This window comes from Giraffa tippelskirchi, chromosome 3 (genome assembly GCF_054371585.1).
Source record: "Giraffa tippelskirchi isolate mGirTip1 chromosome 3, T2T-mGirTip1v1.2.pri, whole genome shotgun sequence".
NCBI lineage: Eukaryota > Metazoa > Chordata > Mammalia > Artiodactyla > Giraffidae > Giraffa > Giraffa tippelskirchi.
The window spans coordinates 131823378-131843332 of NC_137277.1; the positions used below are offsets into that span (position 1 = coordinate 131823378).

The following is a 19955-nucleotide window of genomic DNA, read 5'->3' on the forward strand; positions in this document are numbered from 1 at the left end:
AGTCCCTTGGACTGCAAGAAAATCCAACCAGTCCATCCTAAAGGAGATCAGTCCTGGGTGTTCATTGGAAGGACTGATGTTGAAGCTGAAACTCCAATACTTTGGCCACCTCATGTGAAGAGTTGACTCATTGGAAAAGACCCTGATGCTGAGAAGGATTAGGGGCAGGAGGAGAAGGGGGCGACAGAGGATGAGATGACTGGATGGCATCACTGACTTGATGGATATGAGTTTGGGTAAACTCTGGGAGTTGGTGATGGACAGGGAGGCCTGGCGTGCTGCGATTCATGGGGTCGCAAAGAGTCAGACACGACTGAGCAACTGAGCTGAACTGAGAGTATATATGTTAACCCCAAACTCCTAACTTATGCCTCCCCCGCTTTCCCAAAGGAGGGTATACTAGGAGGGTACCAATGTATGCCGTTGACTCAGAGAGAAAATGAAGCCACAGGAAGGAGCAGAGGATGTGCAGGGCTCAGGCACGGCTGGAACCACCACCCTGGATGTTGCTGGGACTGGCCAGTGTTTCTCGCCACGTGTGGCTCTGTCCCTCTTTCTTGCTGTAGATCAGCTTCTACTACTTGGCAAAAAGGACAGCTGTCAGTTTTTGAAAGTGAGTGGCCTGCAGACATGCTTTGTTTGCTCACAGTGCTTTTAAAAATAAATTTGAGTTACTAACGTTGAAAAAAAGGGACATTGCATATAAAAACCCAGATTTCTGGTGCCTCATAAAAAAATCAGATGACTGACATTCCCAAATCCCAGCTGGGAGACTGCCCTCCTTTTGGAAGGAGCAGTGTACGGTTTGAAGAACCTCAGTGGTTCCTGCTTCTCTCTCAGCTCTGCCCCAGGGCTCCTCTCCCAGCTGCAGCCACCACAGACCCAGCGCTCTCAGCCTCCCACCCAAACTTGGGTCAGGTGCCTTCCTTGGAATCAGCATCTCCCCCGGGATGGAGCCAGATACTAACGTGGATATCTCATCTCCCTCAGCCCTGTCCTCCTCCTGTAATAGCCATGAGGATGGTGGAGGGGAGCCGTCTCTAGAAAAGGATGCTAGGCAGACAGTACTTATTTGTGTATGTTGTGTGCTATGTAGTGAAATCTTTTTAAAATTCATTTTACCACATGTACTTTTGCCATGTATATATATATATATATATATATATACACACACATTCCTTATATTCTTTTCCATTATTATTTATCTCAGGAGATGGAATATAGTTCTTTGTGTGATATAGTAGGACTTTATTGTTTATCCATTTCCTATGTAATAGTTTGCATCTGCTAACCCCAAACTTCCAGTCCGTCTTTCTCCCTCTCCCCACCGTGGCAACCACAAGTCTGTTCTCTATGCCTGTGAGTCTGTTTCTGTTTTGTAGTTAGGTTCATTTATGCTATATTTTAGATTCCATGTATAAGTGATATTATATGGTATTTGTGTTTTTCATTTAGTATGATAATCTCTACTTGCATCCATGTTGCTGCAAATGGCATTATTTTGTTTTTTTATGGCTGAGTAGCATTCCATTGTATATATGTACCATCTTCTTTGTCTGTTCATCTACTAATGGACATTTGGTGGCTTCCATGTCTTGGCTGTCGTGAACAGAGGGGTGCATAGGGGTGCATTTGTTTTAAGTTAAAGTTTTGTTGGGATATATGTCCAGGACTGGGATTGCTAGATCATACGGTAGTTCTGTTTGTAGATTTTTAAGGAACCTCCACACTAGCTGCATCTATTTGCATCCCCACCAACAGTATAGGAGGCTTCCCTTTTCTGTATACCCTCTCTTGCATTTATTGTTCATAGAGTTTTTGATGATGGTTGTTTTGACCTGTGTAAGGTGTTATCTCACTGTAGTTTTGATTTGCATTTTTCTAATAATTAGTGACACTGAGCATCTTTTCATGTGCCTTCTGTATGTCTTCTTTGCAGAAATGTCTATTAAGATCTTTTGCGCGTTTTTTGATTGGGTTGCTTGTTGTTGTTGAGTTGTATGAGCCGTTTGAATATTTTGGAGATTACACAAAGGGCCTGTTATTCTTAATGTGTTATTGTAAGCAGTCCTCTGCTCTTTTATTTTGGAGGAGAGTTGGGAGAGCTTTGGAGAAGTTTAGTGATTTATGGCAAGAAATAAAATAGCATATGAAAGTACACACCCATTGTTTTACCAGGTGATTAAATGTGTGGTTTGACAACACTGCATCTGGAGACATGCAGTCTTGCTGTAGACATGTTCTCCCACCACACACGTCATATGGAAGATTTGAGTGTGTAAGCAAATCTTTAAAATACTGCCCTGAATTGAATTTCTAGGTTTCATTGAGAGAAGATGAAGCAATTTGTACTTTTTTTTCTCAATATAAAGATTGATAAGCAGACCATCATTAAGAAACTAAAGTAATAATTTAGTCCTGGGAGGGTATCCATCAAAAATTAAAACATAAATTGAAATTTATGATGTAACATGGCTTATCCATTTGTTTTTATGGATGATTTAAGGTAGGATTCCAAAATGTTGCTATAAATAAACTAATAATGTTCCAAACCTGATTTAGTAAAAATTAAAATTTAGATATTAATAGAATTTGATAAAGTGTTAAAAGACATGTTTCCTGGTTTATGGAGTCTCTATCTGTTCTTTCTTTCTTTGGCTCTGCTGGGTCTTCAGGGGCTTCTCTTTTATGGCATGTGGGCTCTCTAGTTGCAGTGCATGGGCTTAGTTGTCCCACAGCATGTGGGATCTTAAGTTCCCCAACCAGGGATTGAACCCATGTACTTGGCATTAGAAGGCGGATTCTCAACCACTGGACCACCAGGGAAATCTCTTCTACTCTATTCTAATTGTGAAAATTCAAGAATGAATTTTCAAATCAGAAATCACTTTGTTTCTTTAAATTTATTTCATTATTTGGAAGTGAGCATTTGTTCTAAACCTTCATGATTTTGCCCTATCCTTGGTAAAATTCTACACTTTCCCAAGAAAGTGTCATTTAAAAACTTAAAACTTTTAAAAACTCCCAGTCTTTTAAAAACTTTCTTTCTTATTTACTCAGGGATCCTCTATTTCTGTAGGCTTTACAACTTCAGAGTGAATATATGGAGATGATTTTAGTACTTGAATTTGAAGAACAGAAGTTCAATAGATAAATCTATGGTAAATAAGATTCTCTAGTTAGGTGGTGAATATGAAGAGGAAAAGAATTCATTTGATGGGCTGAATGAAAAATAAAGAGATCATCTCTAGGGATGACATCAGAGAGCTGAGTGATGGTATTTCTCATCTCCACCAGGATACTAGAAAAATCAGGAAAGTAATTTTGAATCAATTTTTGAAAAGTGAATCAATTTTCTTAAGATAGCAATGAACCATGGCCCTTGCAAAAACAAAGGTGGTAGCATACTGTTAACTGTGAGACTGTCAGCTAGCAGTTATTAGAAAGTAGGAATTCTAGTTGAAGCTAGATTGGTTCCACCCAGATGATTGTTCTAGTTGTTGTAAAATTTAAGGTGACAAATTGGCTCCAATCTTAGTTCATTCAGTTGATATTTAAATATGCTTTCTGTGATAGGTAATGGGTGACATTGCAGTAAACAAAATACAGACTCTATTCTCAAAGAACTCAGTCTAATGGGATGGTTTTCAATCTACGTGTGAATTGGAATCACCTGGACACAAAGAACCTAGTTTCCTTGTGCCTAATTTGGAATCTCTAGGGGAGTGGGACCCAGGCACCTATATTTTTGTCCTCATTATTTTAAAAAGCTTTTTAGTGTGGAAATTTTCAAATATAAACAAAAGGGCAAGTACTAATATGATGAACTACTTTGTGTTTATCAATCAGCTTCAACAGTTTCTGATCAATTTATGGCTAATCTTATTTTCTCTACATCCCTACTCACTCTCTTCCCCTTGATAACTTTGAAACAAATTCCATATTCCATTTAGCTTCATTTGTAATGAAGTTAAATGTAGTCACTTGAAATTTTTTTTTAAAATAATAGTTCCTTAGTATTATCCAAGCCCGCCAAATGTTCAGAATTCTCCAGTCTTCTTATGTGTGTGTGTGTGTTCAACTTGGGATCCAAATAAGGTCCATGTATTTTAATCAGTTGATACGACTCTTAGGTCTCATAATTTACAGGTTCCCTCTTCATCTTTTTTTCTTGCACTTTGTTGACAAAACTGGGTGGCTTATTGCATAGAACTTCTACAGCTTCTGTGTTGCTGGTGGTGTGTCTGTGGTATGTTCAGCATATTCCCCTGTGTCCTGCACTTCCAGTAATTCAGTAGTTAGATTTAGAAGTTCCTGTTGTTTTTTTTGAAAGACTACATCTTTCATGGTTATGTGTCTTTCTCAAGATGTCAAGTTGTATCTTTTTTGTAATATTAGCAGCTATCGATACTCAACTTCTTTTCCCTTTTTTTGGCTGCATCACGCAGCCTGTGAGATTTTAGTTCCCTTTCCAGGGATCAAACCTGCACTCTTGTCTGTGAAAGCACAGAGTCCTAACCACTGGACCATCAGGGAATTCCCCCTGATACTTGATTTCTTAACTCATGAGGAGCTGCAAAGTGGTGATATCCCAAATTTTATTGTTCTTGATTAGTTAGAATATTTTGTTAAGGGAATCTTCGCTTCATCTATTATTTGGTACAGTTGGTATGAGAGAAGCAAGATACATTTTTAATTCTTTTCCTTTACCGGTTTTTAAAATAATGACTTACTAGTCCTCCAAAGGTGATGAATAAGGTGGTTTTTGGTATAATATCATTGTGAACAAACTAGGTATGTTTCAATCCATTGCAGTTATTATCTTTCTGATCTATAATTATTCATCTTTGACTCGTCTCTTCGGATTGGCCGCTGAGCGTGTGTGTGTACATGTGCACATGTGTGCATTTAAAAATTATGATTTTGGCGCGGCCGGAAAGGCAGCCGCCCCCTCGCCCGTCACGCACCGCACGTTCCTGGGGCACCTGGCGCTAAACCATTCATAGACGACCTGCTTCTGGGTCGGGGTTTCGTACGTAGCAGAGCAGCTCCCTCGCTGCGATCTATTGAAAGTCAGCCCTCGACACATAAAAAAAAAAAAAAAATTATGATTTTTGTAGCTAACAGCATTTATTGCTAAACTATAATAAAAACCTCTGGGGAGGGCTGCTGCTTTAATTGCTTACCTTCTAGAATCAGTGTTCACAATGTAACATTCGAGCCAATGTTTCCTTGACAGGTAGATGAGAAATGTATTTTTACTACAGAAATTGTTTAAAATGTGTCCTCATTTTTATTTTTTAGAACTCTTCTCTCATCATTCATTCATTCTTTATTCATTCTCTGGGCATCTCTAGGTCTCTGATTCACTGTAGGCCCTGGAGACACACAGGTGAACAAGACACTACCTACCTCTGTCCAGGGAATGTGTGTGAGACTGTTTACAAATTACCAGAAGTTTGTGTCATATCATTAAAAAGACAGTGATGTAGGGACTCAGTGCTGTCAATTTCTATTCTCACACACACCCATATATACAGTCATTTTATCACAATGATGTAATAATTTGTGTTAGATGTAATAATAGGTGTTAAATGCTGAGATTTTCAGTGTTAATGGAAATGATGTTGCCTGCATAGATGGCATCACTGCGCTCTTCTTTTTCCGTATTCAGCATTTACTGTCACTGCAATCCATCTGTTTCCTGTGCTCCTTCATATCTGAGAATGCTGTTTTGGGGGGAGGGTCCTTCATGACCTAATTTAGATCGGGTTGTTCCTAGTTTGGATTGTAACAGGATGTGGTATGAACAGTTGGGAGCTGTCTTGACACTTGGAATAGTGCTGCTTACTAAAGTGCAGAGTCTGATTCATAAGTAATCTGTGGAGACACTTTAAGACCGTGCAAATATCCTGTTCCTCATCTCAATCTCCCCTTTAGATTTAGCATCTTCTAACAATTCTTGCCTGAATCAGTCTTTACTCTGATAGCTGCAAAATGTTGATTTTTTGTTTTTTTCACTTCCCCACCCCTATGTTTATTTGCCTGGTGTTGGCATTCTTCCCTAAGGGGGAGCCCTCCTGTCTCCCTTGTTTAATATTTATTATAGGTATGGATTTGTGAATTCCTCATTTTTTAGTGTCTGCTTTCCTTACTGCCCATAATCATTTTGGCGCTTAAAGTGTCCCAAGTTTAGGATTCTCTCCCATTTTGATTATCTCAAGGATTAAAAACATGAATAACATTCTGAGAGACTGAAATATTATGATGATGGCCTATTAGTAATATCCAGGTTACTATTCGGAGAAAAAGTGCTAAATGCAGTTCTCAGCACGTGTAAAGTTGTTGGATCACTCCCTGTGCGTGTTTGTGCACCGTGTTACCCAGGACACTTGAATTTTATGAGGACTGAGGAGTAAATTTGTTCCTGAATTTTCAAATTCTCATTTGATTTTTATGACAGCCCTGTGATAGGCAAGGTACTATATTTTTCATTTTGACTCTACCTACCAATTTGTTTTCTTCCAGCCTAAGAAAGAGTCATGACCATGTTAGCACAGGGGACTGGGGTGCAGTAGAAACCACCGCCTCCTCATAACACACATTTGCATGGTTTATGTTTGTATATCATGATTTACTTTCAGAATTTTACTTCTCAGATAAATCTGTGTTCTTGTATTTGAATCAACACTAAGTGGTAGGGAGCCCCATCTAATACTAGTATATCCTATGAAACATTACATAGGACAAGCATTGCCCAGCTCTCTGCTTCCCTGCCGGAGAAGGCAATGGCACCCCACTCCAGTACTCTTGCCTGGAAAATCCCATGGACGGAGGAGCCTGGTAGGCTACAGTCCATGGGGTCGCTGAGAGTTGGACACGACTGAGCGACTTCACTTTCACTTTTCCCTTTCATGCACTGGAGAAGGAAATAGCAACCCACTCCAGTATTCTTGCCTGGAGAATCCCAGGGATGGCGGAGCTTGATGGGCTGCCGTCTATGGGGTCGCACAGAGTCGGACACGACTGAAGCGACTTAGCAGCAGCAGCAGCAGCAGCAGCTGCTTCCCTGCCAAGCCATCTAAATGAAAGTGTCTGATTTTCTGTATGGGAGGGTACATGTTCATTCTTACTGACCCAAAGCCTTACAGTGAGGTTGGGTTGGGGGACCCACCCTGCAGTGACTCCCTGTTTCTGTAGGATATGTTTCTAAAAACAGTGTTTTAGGTTCATTTGTAGATGAACAGGGCTTCGCAGGTGGCACTAGTGGTAAAGAATCTGCCTGCCAATGTAGGAGATGAAAGAGTTGCAGGTTCGGTCCCTGGGTTGGGAAGATACCCTGGAGGAGGGCATGGCAACTCCACTCCAGTATTCTTGCCTGGAGAATCCCAAGGACAGAGGAGCCTGACAGGCTACAGTCCACAGGGTCACAAAGAGTTGGACACTACTGAAGCGACAGCAGACATGCATGTAGATGAACGGTCTATCTTTTGAGACACAAAACCTGGCAGTTTCCTGCCTCACACCTGTGCTTCACTGTCAGATGACATCAGGACCCGCCAAGACACTTCCTGCCTCCATTGCTTGGCACATGCCCTCTGTTCCACATGGAAAGCATCCCTCTCTCACGCCCACTGCTGAATGAACTTGGACTCAATGTTGAACATTTCCCTATCTTCTTTTCCCAGAGTTCATTACACTCTCCATCAGACCTTGGCCCATCTTTATCACTGCATGTGGGCAGTTCTGTTTCCATGATCTGTTTATATATCTTCCCTTAGATTGAGTTTTCTAAGGGCAGAGATGCATAGCTTAGCACAGAGTCGTGTTTACATGTTTTTTGGACAAAAAATGAAGCCTACTTTAGAGCTTTCCTGTTGGTGGGTAGAGACATGGTAAGGGGTGTCTGCTGGTGTGTTTCTCAAGTCCCCGGTAAAAGACCTCCTACTGTAAGGTGTGAACTTGCTAGGACTTGGTGTTATGGGCCCTGGAGGAAAGTCTGTGTTGTGGCTTTTGGGTATTGGCTACGAACTCAAAACAGTTCATGAAAAGAGATTAAGAGTTCCAGGAGAGGTATAATTGCTTTGTAAAAAAACAGATGTCTGCTGGTTAGGGATGGCAGGTATTGATGTCTGCAGCTTCCATGGAAACACGTGAGAAAGCCAAGTGGATTGATGGATGGGGAGAAGGATGCCTGGTGACTGGGTCTGTGATAAAGCAAAAGTAGCAACATGTTGACTGTAGAATCCAGGTGGTAAGAATATGGGTTCCCCATGCAACTCTTTCTACTTTTCTGAAAACTTGGAACTTTTCATAATAAAATGTTGGGGGAAAGGACTACTGTGTTATTTTTTAAGAACACATTTATTGGTGAAGCTTATCTGTTATAAACATGAAATCATCAATGTGAAAACACTACTGTGTTTTCTTCCTGGTGTTTCTCCTCCTTTGTAGTCACTTCCTTCAGGGCTCAGTTCTCCTGCAGGACTGAGGAGAGGTCCCCTGACCTTATTCTCTGGTTTGGAAGTCCCTCCTCTGTACTTCTGACATACAATCTGTCAGCCCACACTAGAATCATTCACTCAGCTTCTGTACCTAATCACTAGACTTTGAGTTTCTTGAGTGCAAAGAGTGCTTCTGAAATGCTTTCGGTACAAGTAACAATAAAGAGACTCAGAAAGACTTAAACAGAGGTTTATCATCTCCAGGGACAGGGGTCTGGAGGGTTGGCATTTGCCATTTCCAGGTCAGGTCCAGGGCCGGGCACATGGCTGATCCTCCTGCCCTCTCCCTCTTCATGTCAGGTGCTCACACGTCATACAGACTGTATAGCGCCTGGTTATTTCAGTTCTTGAGCTCTGAGCACAGACACTTTGGCAATATCTGTGGATTTGTCAAACCAGTCCTCAATCCATTTATTATGGTTTCTTCTAGAGAAACTGACTTTGCGTTTTGAAAACAACAGCTCAGAATTAGATGTCTACATGTGTTTGAAAGCACCCCTGCCTCTAATCTGGAAAAGGGTTTCTCTATTTTCATACAACTATAATAATTAATGGAAGCAAGGTTCCTTTAGAGAAATCATGTGCCAGGCTGGTGTTCTGGAGTTTTCTAGCCTCAGGCACTGGCCTCAGCCCTGTAGTGAGCGATGGTCATGGCCCAGAAATTCAGTCAAAATCAGTTTCACCTCCTGAGCCTTTGGGGAGGCCTGCTCCTCATCCCACTTACCCTATTTTAGTCACAATTCAAATGTGCTTAATTATCTAGTTAATTGCTTAGAACACTTATTAAAAAGCACACAATTGGAAAAGGGGGAATTGGGACTTCCCTGGCAGTCCAGTGGCTAAGACTCCATGTTCCCAACATTGGGGGCCCAGGTTCGATCCCTGGTCCAGGGAACTAGATTCTCATATGCTACAAGAAGACCTGGAGCAGCCAAGTAAATAATATTTTTATAAAAAAGAAAAGGAGGAGTGAACTGAGGATCCAGCCTGAGGGGAGCAAGCAGACATGTGATCCCACCTGGAGCAGTCCAAGGTTGGTCACACAGCTGGTTTCCATAGAGATGGTGTTCCTTAAATCATCCAGAAAAGGTATGATTATGTTCAGTTCTCTGTTTAAGAATACAGGTAGATATGATACATGAAAAATAAAATGAAAACCTACATATATATGATCTTAGAAAGATTTTAAATATAGGAATATATGGATTAAAGTATAAGAATATATTGATTAAAATACAAGCAGGAAATAATACTGATAATAGTGAATATCTCTGGATGACAGGGTGTTTTTCTTTTTTAAAGCTAGTTTTGTGTATTTTCTAAACTTTCTACTGAGCATTGAAGGGGTCAGGGTATGCCTCCCCCAGAGATGCCACTTTGACATGCTTATTTGAGCTGAAGGCAGTTGAAAAGTGACAGACACAAAGAAAAATTCTCTGCCTTCCCCTCTGTACCAGGAAGGGTGGGGTGATTCTTAATCACCCGGAGGTGGCACCATGCATTAGTCCCCCCTGTATTTACCTTCTCCCAGTTTCCCACTCCTAGAAGTGCAAGGCCCCTGACCCTTGTCTTGTCACTTCCCTGCAGTACTCATTGTTTTTAGGTTCAGATGCTCTGTGAGCCCAAGTTCTAAGTGTCCCCTTGGAGTCACCACCACTGACCTCTGCTATGTGTGTGCAAGATGCACCTGTCTGGTTTTTGCTCCTTAATCTGTCTTTCGTCAGCCTGATTTTCAGGGCCCCAGCCAGTGAACTAAGATGGGTTTGTTTTCCTCCTACTACATTTTTATTACTTTCTGTGGTAAATACTTTTAAAAAGTACTGTAGACATTCAGAATGATTCTGTTCAACTCTTGGCCTTTTGATCAGTTCTCCTCACATTTTGGTTTTGTCTTTGTGAAAAATGATCAAATACCACTCTTTATAATGGCTGTCTGCAAAGTCCTGCTTGTCACAGATGCCAACTCTCCTGGGTGGTTAGTTTCTTAACTGTCTCATAGGATGGAGCTGTGGGCTCCTGTCTGGCCTTTGATTGTAGGAATCCTGAGCTGTCTTCACTGCATGCTGTCCCTGCTCCTCATGGGTTGTGTTTAGCCTCCTGACCAGCCTGGGGTTACTTTTTCTTTTATCTTCTGGCATTGGAGGAGTGCTGTGGTTATAGAGTGTCAGGGCACACTTTCCTTGGCCAGGGCTCAGGCAGACACACTTCCTTGTCATCCTCCCCTCTTGGTGCTGTAGGGGAGCAGAATTTATTGTCCCCAGATATGTCTCTTTGGCATACTAATGGTTGTTTTCCAGGAAACAACAGACATGGAAAAAATTCCAAAAACCATATGGGAGCTAAACTTCTGTAGGAAACATTGACACTTATCAGGTACAGATCCGTTTGTAAGGGCGTCTCCCTCGCTGTACCAGGAAGAAGAGGATGATGGAATCTCTAGAATCTCTTATCAGTGAAGCAGGCAGGATTTCAACCTGCATGACAACCTTACCTTGTTTACTGGGCTTCCCTGGTAACCGCCTGCACTGACTCTCCCCACCCTCAACATCCTCCTTTGCCTTTAGCTGAGGGTTTTGGCCATTTGAACAAGTGACTGAGTCTATGTGGGTCTCTCCTAGGTCTGTGTGTTACTAAACTTTGTTGGATTGTCTCTGTTAATCTGTCCCACATCAGGTTAATTCTCAGACCAGTCAGAAGAACCTAGAGGGAACTTCTTCCATTCCTTCAAGGGTCTTGGCTTCTCAATTCTCAACTGAGAAGAGTCTCAGTTCTAACTCCCACCTGGCATGGGCATCTGGTCTCCAAGCCCTGTGTGGTGGTGGTGGTTGTTCAGTCACTAAGTTGTGTCTGACTCTTTGTGACCCCATGGACTGCAGCATGCCAGGCTCCCCCGTCCTTCACTATCCCCCAGAGTTTGTGCAAATTCATGGTCCATTGAGTTGATGATGATATCCAATCATCTCGTCCTCTCTTGCCCCCTTCTTCTGCCTTCAATCTTTCCCAGCATCAGGGTCTTTTCCAATGAATCAGCTCTTCCCATCAGGTGGCCAAAGTATTGGAACTTCAGCATCAGTCCTTCCAGTGAATATTCAGGGTTGATTTCTATTAGAGTTGACTGATTTGATCCCCTTGCTGTCCAGGGGGCTCTCAAGAATCTTCTCCAGCACTACAATTCAAAAGCATCAATTCTTCAGGGCTCAGCTTCCTTTTTGGTCCAAACTCTCACATCCATACATAACTACTGGAAAAACCATAGCTTTGACTATACAGACAAGAGCAGCAGCCATCCAGAACTGTGGAAATATCAGCTCTTACTGCTCTGATTTTTTTCTCCCCAGCTTGGGGATTTCTTACTTTCTACTGAGCTTACCTGTGCATTAAATAGAAGTTCTCAACCTTGGTATCTACTGTCATCGCCTGGGAAGTGTTTAGATGTTCCCTGGTAGCCCAGACCAAAATCAGAATCTCCGGGGATGTTTGTAAAGCTCCCCAGGGATTCCCTTTTGCCACTGAGGATGGGAACCACCGATTTAACATGATGTTTTATGTTACTCAATGATATGTGTGTTTAGACATATTTATTTTTCTACTGCGGGTATTTTCAAATTACTTTGTCAGAAGTAGATTTCCATCATGTCTAATTAGAAAAAAGAACTCTCTTACAATGAGATAGGAAGGAAGCCAGCTGTTAAGTTCCTCTTAAATACTAGGCTCAGTGCTTTGGTGTTTCACATGTGTTATCTCATGTAATACTCAGAAAAATCCTGTAGGGTGGGTGATAGTTTGCTTGTGTTTGCAGGTAAGAAAACTGGCTTGGAGAAAGTGAGTAACAAGCATCTGGGTCCACATCTCACCAATGACAGAACCAGACTTGGGCCCATGACATGCCCAAGCCCACACCCTTTTTCCTCATGCCTTGGCAGATGTGAAAGATTTTCCATACAAATCTTTCAAAATAAAAATTGGCACTTGGTTTATGTAGATCATATGGCAACTCTATTTTTAGTTTTTAAAGGATCCTTCACACTGTTTTCCATAGTGGCTGCACCTTTTCACCACACCCTCTCCAGCTTTTATTGTTTGTAGATTTTTTGATGATGGCCATTCTGGCCAGTGTGAGGTGGTATCTCGTTGTTTTGATTTACATTTCTTTAATAATTAGTGATATTGAGCATTTTTTCCTTTGTCTATTGGCTGTCTGTATGTCTTCTTTGAAGAAATGTGTGTTTAGGTCTTCTGCCCATTTTTTGGTTGGGGTTTTTTTTTTTTTAATATTTATTTATTTTTGGCTGCTCTGGGTCTTTGTTGCTGGATGTAGGCTTTCTCTCGGGCTAGTTGTGGCGAGCAGCGTCTATTCTCTAGCTGTTGTGTGCAGGCTTCTCATTGTGGTGTCTTCTCTGGTTGCGGAGCACGGGCTCTGGGCTCTTGGGTTTCAGTAGTTGTGGCACACGGGCTCAGTTGTCCCACGACACGTGGTATCTTCCCAGACCAGGGACTGAACCTGTGTTCCCTGCCTTGGCAGGCAGATTCCGAACCACTGGACCACCAGGGAAGTCCAGTTGGGTTGTTTTTTGATTTTGAGTTGTGTGAGCTGTTTGTGTATTTTGGAAATTAATTCCTTGTTGATTGCATCATCTGCAAATATTTTCTCCTATTCTGCAGGTTTTTTGTTTTGTTTTGTTTATGATTTTCCTTTGCTGTGCAGAAGCTTTTAAGTTTAACTAGATCCCAAGTTTCAGGTATGTGTTAAATGTACTTATTCAGACTACTTTCTCTTCCCACACCACCCAGGTTGCTCTGTTCTACATACTTCATCTCACTTCTGATGAGGCTAAATTGATTTTGAGTAATAGTTGTTTTAGAAAAGCTTAACTCACTTTAGTTCATCAGTGTAGATCAATATGGAGTAAAAAATTGAGTTTTCCTCCTTTTAACTGTCCTGTATCATGAAGAGATGCTGATTATTAAAAGCAGGTTTACTCATCCTTTTCAGAGCCCCTCCTGGTCCCTGGGGCGGGCTGTGTGCATGTGTGTGTTGGAGGTGGGGGGCAGGGGTGTGAGGATACAGAGAACAAGGCTGAGGCCCCTGAGCAGTTCCCAGGGCACAGATGATGCAGGGTCACTGTCTGGTCCCTCCACGGGTTTGATGGTGGCTCTCCTCCCTGCCTCTCCAGTGATGGGGCATCAGATGTGCACACTTGTTTCTTCTCTGTGTCTCGCCTTTACTCTGCTCCTGGTCCATGACTGCGGAGTGGTTGGGGCTTTGTCTCTGCCTGGAGCCTGGATGAATGACTTCTCTGTTGGAACCTCTGGGTTAGGCTTTTACAGAGCATAGCATTTTCATTTGATTTCCTTCGGGTGGAAACCAAACTGCCTCTGAGTCTCTTGTTTCTTTCCTTGGCAGCTCTTCCACTGGGTCCTCCAGCTACGTCTCGCAGAAAACCAGCAGGATGGCTGCAAACAAGAGTAAGACCCAGAGCTCCCTGGCCCTTCACAAGGTGATCATGGTTGGCAGCGGAGGGGTTGGCAAGTCGGCCCTGACTCTGCAGTTCATGTACGATGAGGTAAGACATGCCAGCACATGCTGCCTCCCCATCGGGTCTGCTGTTGCCCCATCCCTCTTGTGCCTGTTCCCCCGTGCACATTAGTCATGGGGTAAATTATGTTACAGTGGCTTCTGAACAGCTTTCCAGCAGGTTCTAACCAGGGTAAGCTCTGCACTGCTGATGTTAGGTGATCATTTCAGCTCTGGCACGGGGTGTTTGGGGTCCCTGCTCCATTATTCTCATGATTGAATCATGACAGGAGCATAGGGGGCGCTTTTGCACAGGTGTATCTGAAGAGTGAGCCAGGTGCTTAGCTTTGTGACCGTTGATCTGGGGGACATACTGACAGCGAGAGTTGAGTTGTCGTAAGAAATTCATCTTTTCTCAAGTGACAGACGTCGCATGTGTTCTAGTTGTCCCATTGGTCAGGGTAAAGTTCCAAGTTTCCATCACTTACTGAGTGTAACGGCACTGGCACAAGTCCAGTGTGATGACACAGGCTTGATTCCTGTGGCAGCAAGTGTCCCTGCTTGACGGCCACTTGCCAGTCCCACGGCAGAGCCCCAGACCAGAGTTTGAGCCTCGGGGCCTCTTGCCGGCAGTGTGTTCGCATGACACGGGCTTTCCAGAATTTGTGAGAGAAGATACTGTCACCACAGTCAGTTAAGATCATCCTCTCTTTTCACCAGACTTTGACCCCCTGTCCAGCCGCCTCTTATGTAGCGTGGGGCTGGATGGCCATGACAGTTTGGGATATGGCTGAGGGAAGTGGGATTAACGATACACCTAGCAGGGGACCAGTGATGCACATTTGTGTGGTTTGGAATCACTGGGCATGTGGTTGGGTTATCACCAGCTATCCCAGTGTCTGCTGCCCGCCAGGATTATTCCTACCACCCACCTGACTCAACCTGGCATCCTGATGGGAGGTGTGGGGCCAGGGTTATGTCCTGGCACGCGTGTGTCCAAGGCACCAGGCACGGAAAGTGTGTAGGAAGCAGAGGAGGGGCAGGCTCAAAACATGGAGTCAGAAACTGGTCTGGAAGATTCTTCCAGATCTTACCGCTCCTTTCAGGGAAGATGGATAGAGGTTGCCACAATTTGCCAAGAGTCCTCAAATCTTCAGTACTAGCAATGTCATGTAGTTGTGAAGTTGTAAACCATCATCAAAGAGAAATTTAGATCAACTATGCCAGAAGAAAGACTACCTGAGTTTTTAATGCTCTATAGGAAATATTTCAGGATCACTGGCATATGACAAGATAGTTCAAGCACATACAGCAAGTGTATACAACATAGGACAGTATTCTAGAGGTGTGCCAGGCAGTTAATTAACAAGATTGTTATTGTGCTGGATTTGGGGAGTCAGTGGTATTTGTAGTGTTGCTGTGTAATAAATTACCATATGTTCAGCAGCTTCAAACTACACACAGCTGTCGCTTCCAGTTTCCAGGGGTCAGGGGTGTAGCCTGGCTGAGCTGAGGGCACTGCCTAGCGTCTCAGGCTGCAGGGAGGGTATCCAGCTTCCTGCCAGCTCACTGGCTGCTGGCAGATGCAGGATGGCACCCTTGGCTCCTGGAGGTTGCTCCTAGTTCTCTATTGTGTGGTCCGTTCCACAAACAACTCTTCCCCAGCCAGCAGGCAAATCTCTGGTAGTTTAAACAGTCCTCCTACATAGAAATGTAGTCATGAGGTCATTTCATCACAGCTGTCATATTCTGTTGGTTTGAAGCCAGTCTCGGGGTCCCCTACAGTCAAGGGGAGAATGTCACACAAGGGATTCCCGAGGGTGGGTTCACCAGAGTATTTTTACATTTAATAAAATGTATAATGAATTGTGATTTCTCCTTCGAGATAAATCATTTTTGTATTTAATATTATATGTGTGATTTCATATTTATTTCTTTAAAGAGTGCCCTTCAGTGAATAAGCTTCAGACCCAAACCTCCATCACCTCCTGAGTCCTACTCCCCTGTACCTTTGGCTGTTATGGGCAACGCTTCCTACAGATTTTTGTGTAGACACCTCACATTCTCTTGGGTGTATACCTCGGTGTGAAATTTGCTGGATTATATGGTAACTCTATTTAACTTTTTGGGAACTGCAAAACTGTTCTCTACAGCAGCCACACCATTTTACAGTTTATGAGGGTTATAATTTCTCCATGTTCTCACCAATGCTTGTTATTGTCCATCTTTTTAATTATAGCATCTTAGTGGGTATGAAGTAGTAGCTCATGGTTTTGATTTGCGTTTTCCTAATGACTAGTCAGGCTGAGCATCTTTTCATGTGCTTTTTGGCCGTTTGTATATCTTCTTTGGACAATGTTCAGATCCTTTGTCTATTCCTTTTTCATTTCATTTGTTATTTTCTTCCTTTGCCCATTTTAAAATTGGTATTTAACTTTAAAATTGTTTTCTTATTGAGTTTTAAGAGTTATTTATATATGCTGGATACTAGTTCCATATTAGATATGGTCTTTACAGATATTTTCTGCCATTCTGTGGGTTGTATTTAGACTTTGGTGGTGTCTTTCAAAGCACAAAATTTTAAAATTTTGATAAAGTCCAGTTTACCTATTTTCCCTTTTGCTGCTTGTGCTTTTGGTGTCATATCTAAGAAGGCATTGCTAAATTCAAGGTTATGAAGATTTCCACCTTATGTTTTTTTCTAAGAGTTTATAGTTTCAGCTCTTGCATTTAAGTCTTTGCTCCATTTTGAGTTAATTTTTGTAGGTGATGTGAAATAAGGGTCCAAGTTCATTTTTTCACATGTGGATATCCAGTTATACCAGCATAAAGTCAATTTTAATAGTACATTGCTGTCATTAAAATTATCCCCTGAATATCCTGACTTATAACATTAAAATTTTATGAATGATGCAATATCAAGAAAATAGCTCTGTATCATTATTACTAAGTAATATAACCACTGAGGGAAGTTTAACATTTCTTTGAAATTTTTTTGTCTTTAGTCTCTTTTAGTGGGATGTATTCTATCCAGATATTGCTTTAAAGTCTCTTGAATTAATTTCTTTCTCTGCTGGGCTCCAGTTCCAATTTAATATTCATTTACATTCGTTTCAGTTTTCCTGTTTAACAGCTTTTATTTTGCTTTGTCCTCCCAGGGCGTTTCTTCTCTCTTTCTTTTTTAATAGCTGCATAGTATTCCATTATGTAGATCCCTGGCCTGGGCAGTGGGGTGGTTTTTAACCTTTTGTTGTTATGTATGGTACCACAGTGAATAACCTTGTGTGTTCCTGTGCAGGTGTGTCTGTAAATTAGATTCCTAGAAGGAGGACAAAGCTTTTCTAGCTTGATTTGGTGTTGCCATATTTGTCTCCATACAGACTATATTGTTGTCTCCTCCCACTAGCAATGTGCAAGAGGGTCTTTTCCCAAGAGTATGTTGTCAGACTTTGGGATTTTTTGCCAGTCTGGTAGGTGAAAAATGGTATCTCTATGTAGTTACCATTTTTATTTTATTAGTGGGTATGAACATCTTTTCCTGTGTTTAGCATCATATGTATTTATTTTTGTGTATTATTTGTCTGTTGCCACTTTTCCCTATCAGCTTGGTCTTTTGTCTCTCCCTGTTTCTAGTTAATATATAGCTCTTTGTGATATGGCTTTAAATACTTTTTCCTTGTTTGTCATTTGTCTTTGTTTATAGTGTGTTGTGCCATATAGAAGTTTTAAAATTTTTTATGTAGTCTAATTTATCAATTTTTTCTTACATGGCTTCTGGATTTTGAGTCATAGTTAAAAAGGCCTTCCCCACTTCAAGGTAATAAAGGGATTTCACCCATGTTTTCTTCTAGTTCTTGAGTGTTTTGTTGTTAACATTTAATCTTGACCCATTTGGAGTTTATCATGTTGTACAGTTATTTAAGCCTCTTGGTACCTCTTGACCAATTACTTTTCAAATTAGTTTTATAATTCTGTTGATTATGAATAAGAGCTCCCATTTCTTACCCTCACCAGTGTTTAATTATAATTGTATACTGACAAGAATATTGCCAAGCATTCTGCTCTCTGCTTGGTGTCCTCATCTGTAAAATGGGAATATCTGCTCTTAATGTTTTTAAACAAAATTTAAAAATGGTAGAATTGAAAGGAGCAAAGAACAGAAATACTGCGTAAGGGATTATCTTTATTTTATAGTGCCTTACACATGGTGTTGATAATTATCCACACTCAGTACTCAGTTGATAATAAGCAAAGTGCCCATATATTGAAATTTATTTTTTTGGCAGCTTTTCTTTTATCTTAGAAATTTGTTAATTACTGATTGTGTTGTCTGTTTGCTCAGTTCGTGGAGGACTATGAACCTACCAAGGCTGACAGTTATAGGAAGAAAGTGGTCCTCGATGGGGAAGAAGTGCAGATAGACATCCTGGACACGGCAGGACAGGAGGACTATGCGGCCATCCGTGACAACTACTTCCGGAGTGGGGAGGGCTTCCTGCTCGTGTTCTCCATCACCGAGCACGAGTCATTCACAGCAACTGCTGAATTCAGGTGCGTTTGACGAGAAACAGCCTCCAGCAGGCCCTGTGCCTTCGGTCGTGTCTTAGCCTTGGGAGGAGTTTGGGGTTAAGCATACTCCTCCAGGGTTGAGCCTTCTTATCAGGAAGAAATCTGTCTAAAGAACTTTCTGGGGCTTTATGGATCTTAGCACATTATAGCTCATCATTTGTTATAGTCTCTTTGGGCTTCCTCGGTTTGAAATTTCCAAATATAAATGATCTTAATGATCTGTTGTCCCTAAAGAGGACAAAGCCATTCCAGACAGTCAGGAAAATAACAGGTTTTTGTTTTCACGTAAATCCTGAGAAGCAGGGGTTGGTAAGAGTTAACGATCTTTACCTCTTTTCATAATTTTGCTAAAAAGTGAACAGTTCTGCTCTATTTTGAGGTTTCTGAGACCTCCGAGGTCAGGAGATGGACGCCAGGGTCAGAGTGACTGTGTGCTGCTCCATGGGGACACGTAACCCGTGGAGTGGGAAGCACCGGCTTTAGGTCACACAGAGCCAGGTCTGAGTCCCTGCCCTGTCACAGTCGTGTGACCCAGGGCAAGTATAGTGTTCTGCTTCTTGTCCTGAAAATCTCTTACTGATGAAATGAAATGCTGTGTTAGGCTAAATTTCCCAAGTAGAACCATCACTGTGTGGTGGCCCGTATCTTCTCACCATGTGGGCACATTGTGAGTGTTCACTGCCATCACTTATTTGAAATCGTGAATTCATTGTTATAAAGAAATAGTGAGTGTGCAGGCTCAGTGCTCCAGGGATTCTAGCAGGCAAGCTCTCTCTCTGCCCCATCCCCTTGCCATCTTTTACACACCTGTGGTTTTTCATCCCGCTTCCTTGGAAGCAGACCTATCCAGGTGACTTTTCATTTTTTTGGTTGCCAGGGATGGCTTGCAGGGTATCTTAGTTCCCTGGCCAGGGGCTGAACCCACAGTCCCTTGGCAATGAGAGTGCCAAGTCGTAACTACTGGATGGCCAGGGGATTCTCAGGTGACTTTTTATTCTAAGAACCAAATCTAGAGCGGAAAAAGTGATTTTTTTTTTCACTCTTTAGCAAGTTCTGGTCAGAAATGAAAGCCATCAGCCAAAGATAAAACTGAGGAAGCTAAAAATCCCCTCAGGGTGTGGAAGGAGCATCAGTGAGCTGGGAGGGAGGCCTTGGGGACCCTGGCAGAGCAAGGGGAAGGGAGGCAGGTAGAGCCTCACTTGTCAGCTTCATGGTCTCAAGTCTCCCAAGGGTGAGTATCAACAGTTCTCAGCAACTAGGGTGTGTGTTGTGAGCAGTTAAATGGCTAGGATTCCCTGGGAGAAATCCTATTAATTTGGAGCTCTTTCTGGCATAGGCAGAGGTTTCTGTAAGTATCCCCTGTGTTC

The 19955-nt window shown here is 42.2% G+C and overlaps 1 protein-coding gene across 13 annotated transcripts in view; it reads left to right on the top strand.

Annotated features, from left to right (window-relative positions):
• The window catches only part of RALB (RAS like proto-oncogene B), a 71765-nt gene that overhangs the window by 44639 nt on the left and 7171 nt on the right, over positions 1-19955 (top strand). For all 13 annotated transcript variants that reach the window (XR_014078560.1, XM_081575990.1, XM_081575989.1 and 10 more), the window contains 2 exons: positions 13909-14068; positions 18362-18570. Coding sequence is in view for 12 of the 13 variants with exons in the window: in XM_081575990.1 (XP_081432116.1) it covers positions 13955-14068; positions 18362-18570 (323 nt within the window). In the remaining variant the exon portion in view is untranslated. The remainder of the gene's footprint in view (positions 1-13908; positions 14069-18361; positions 18571-19955) is intronic.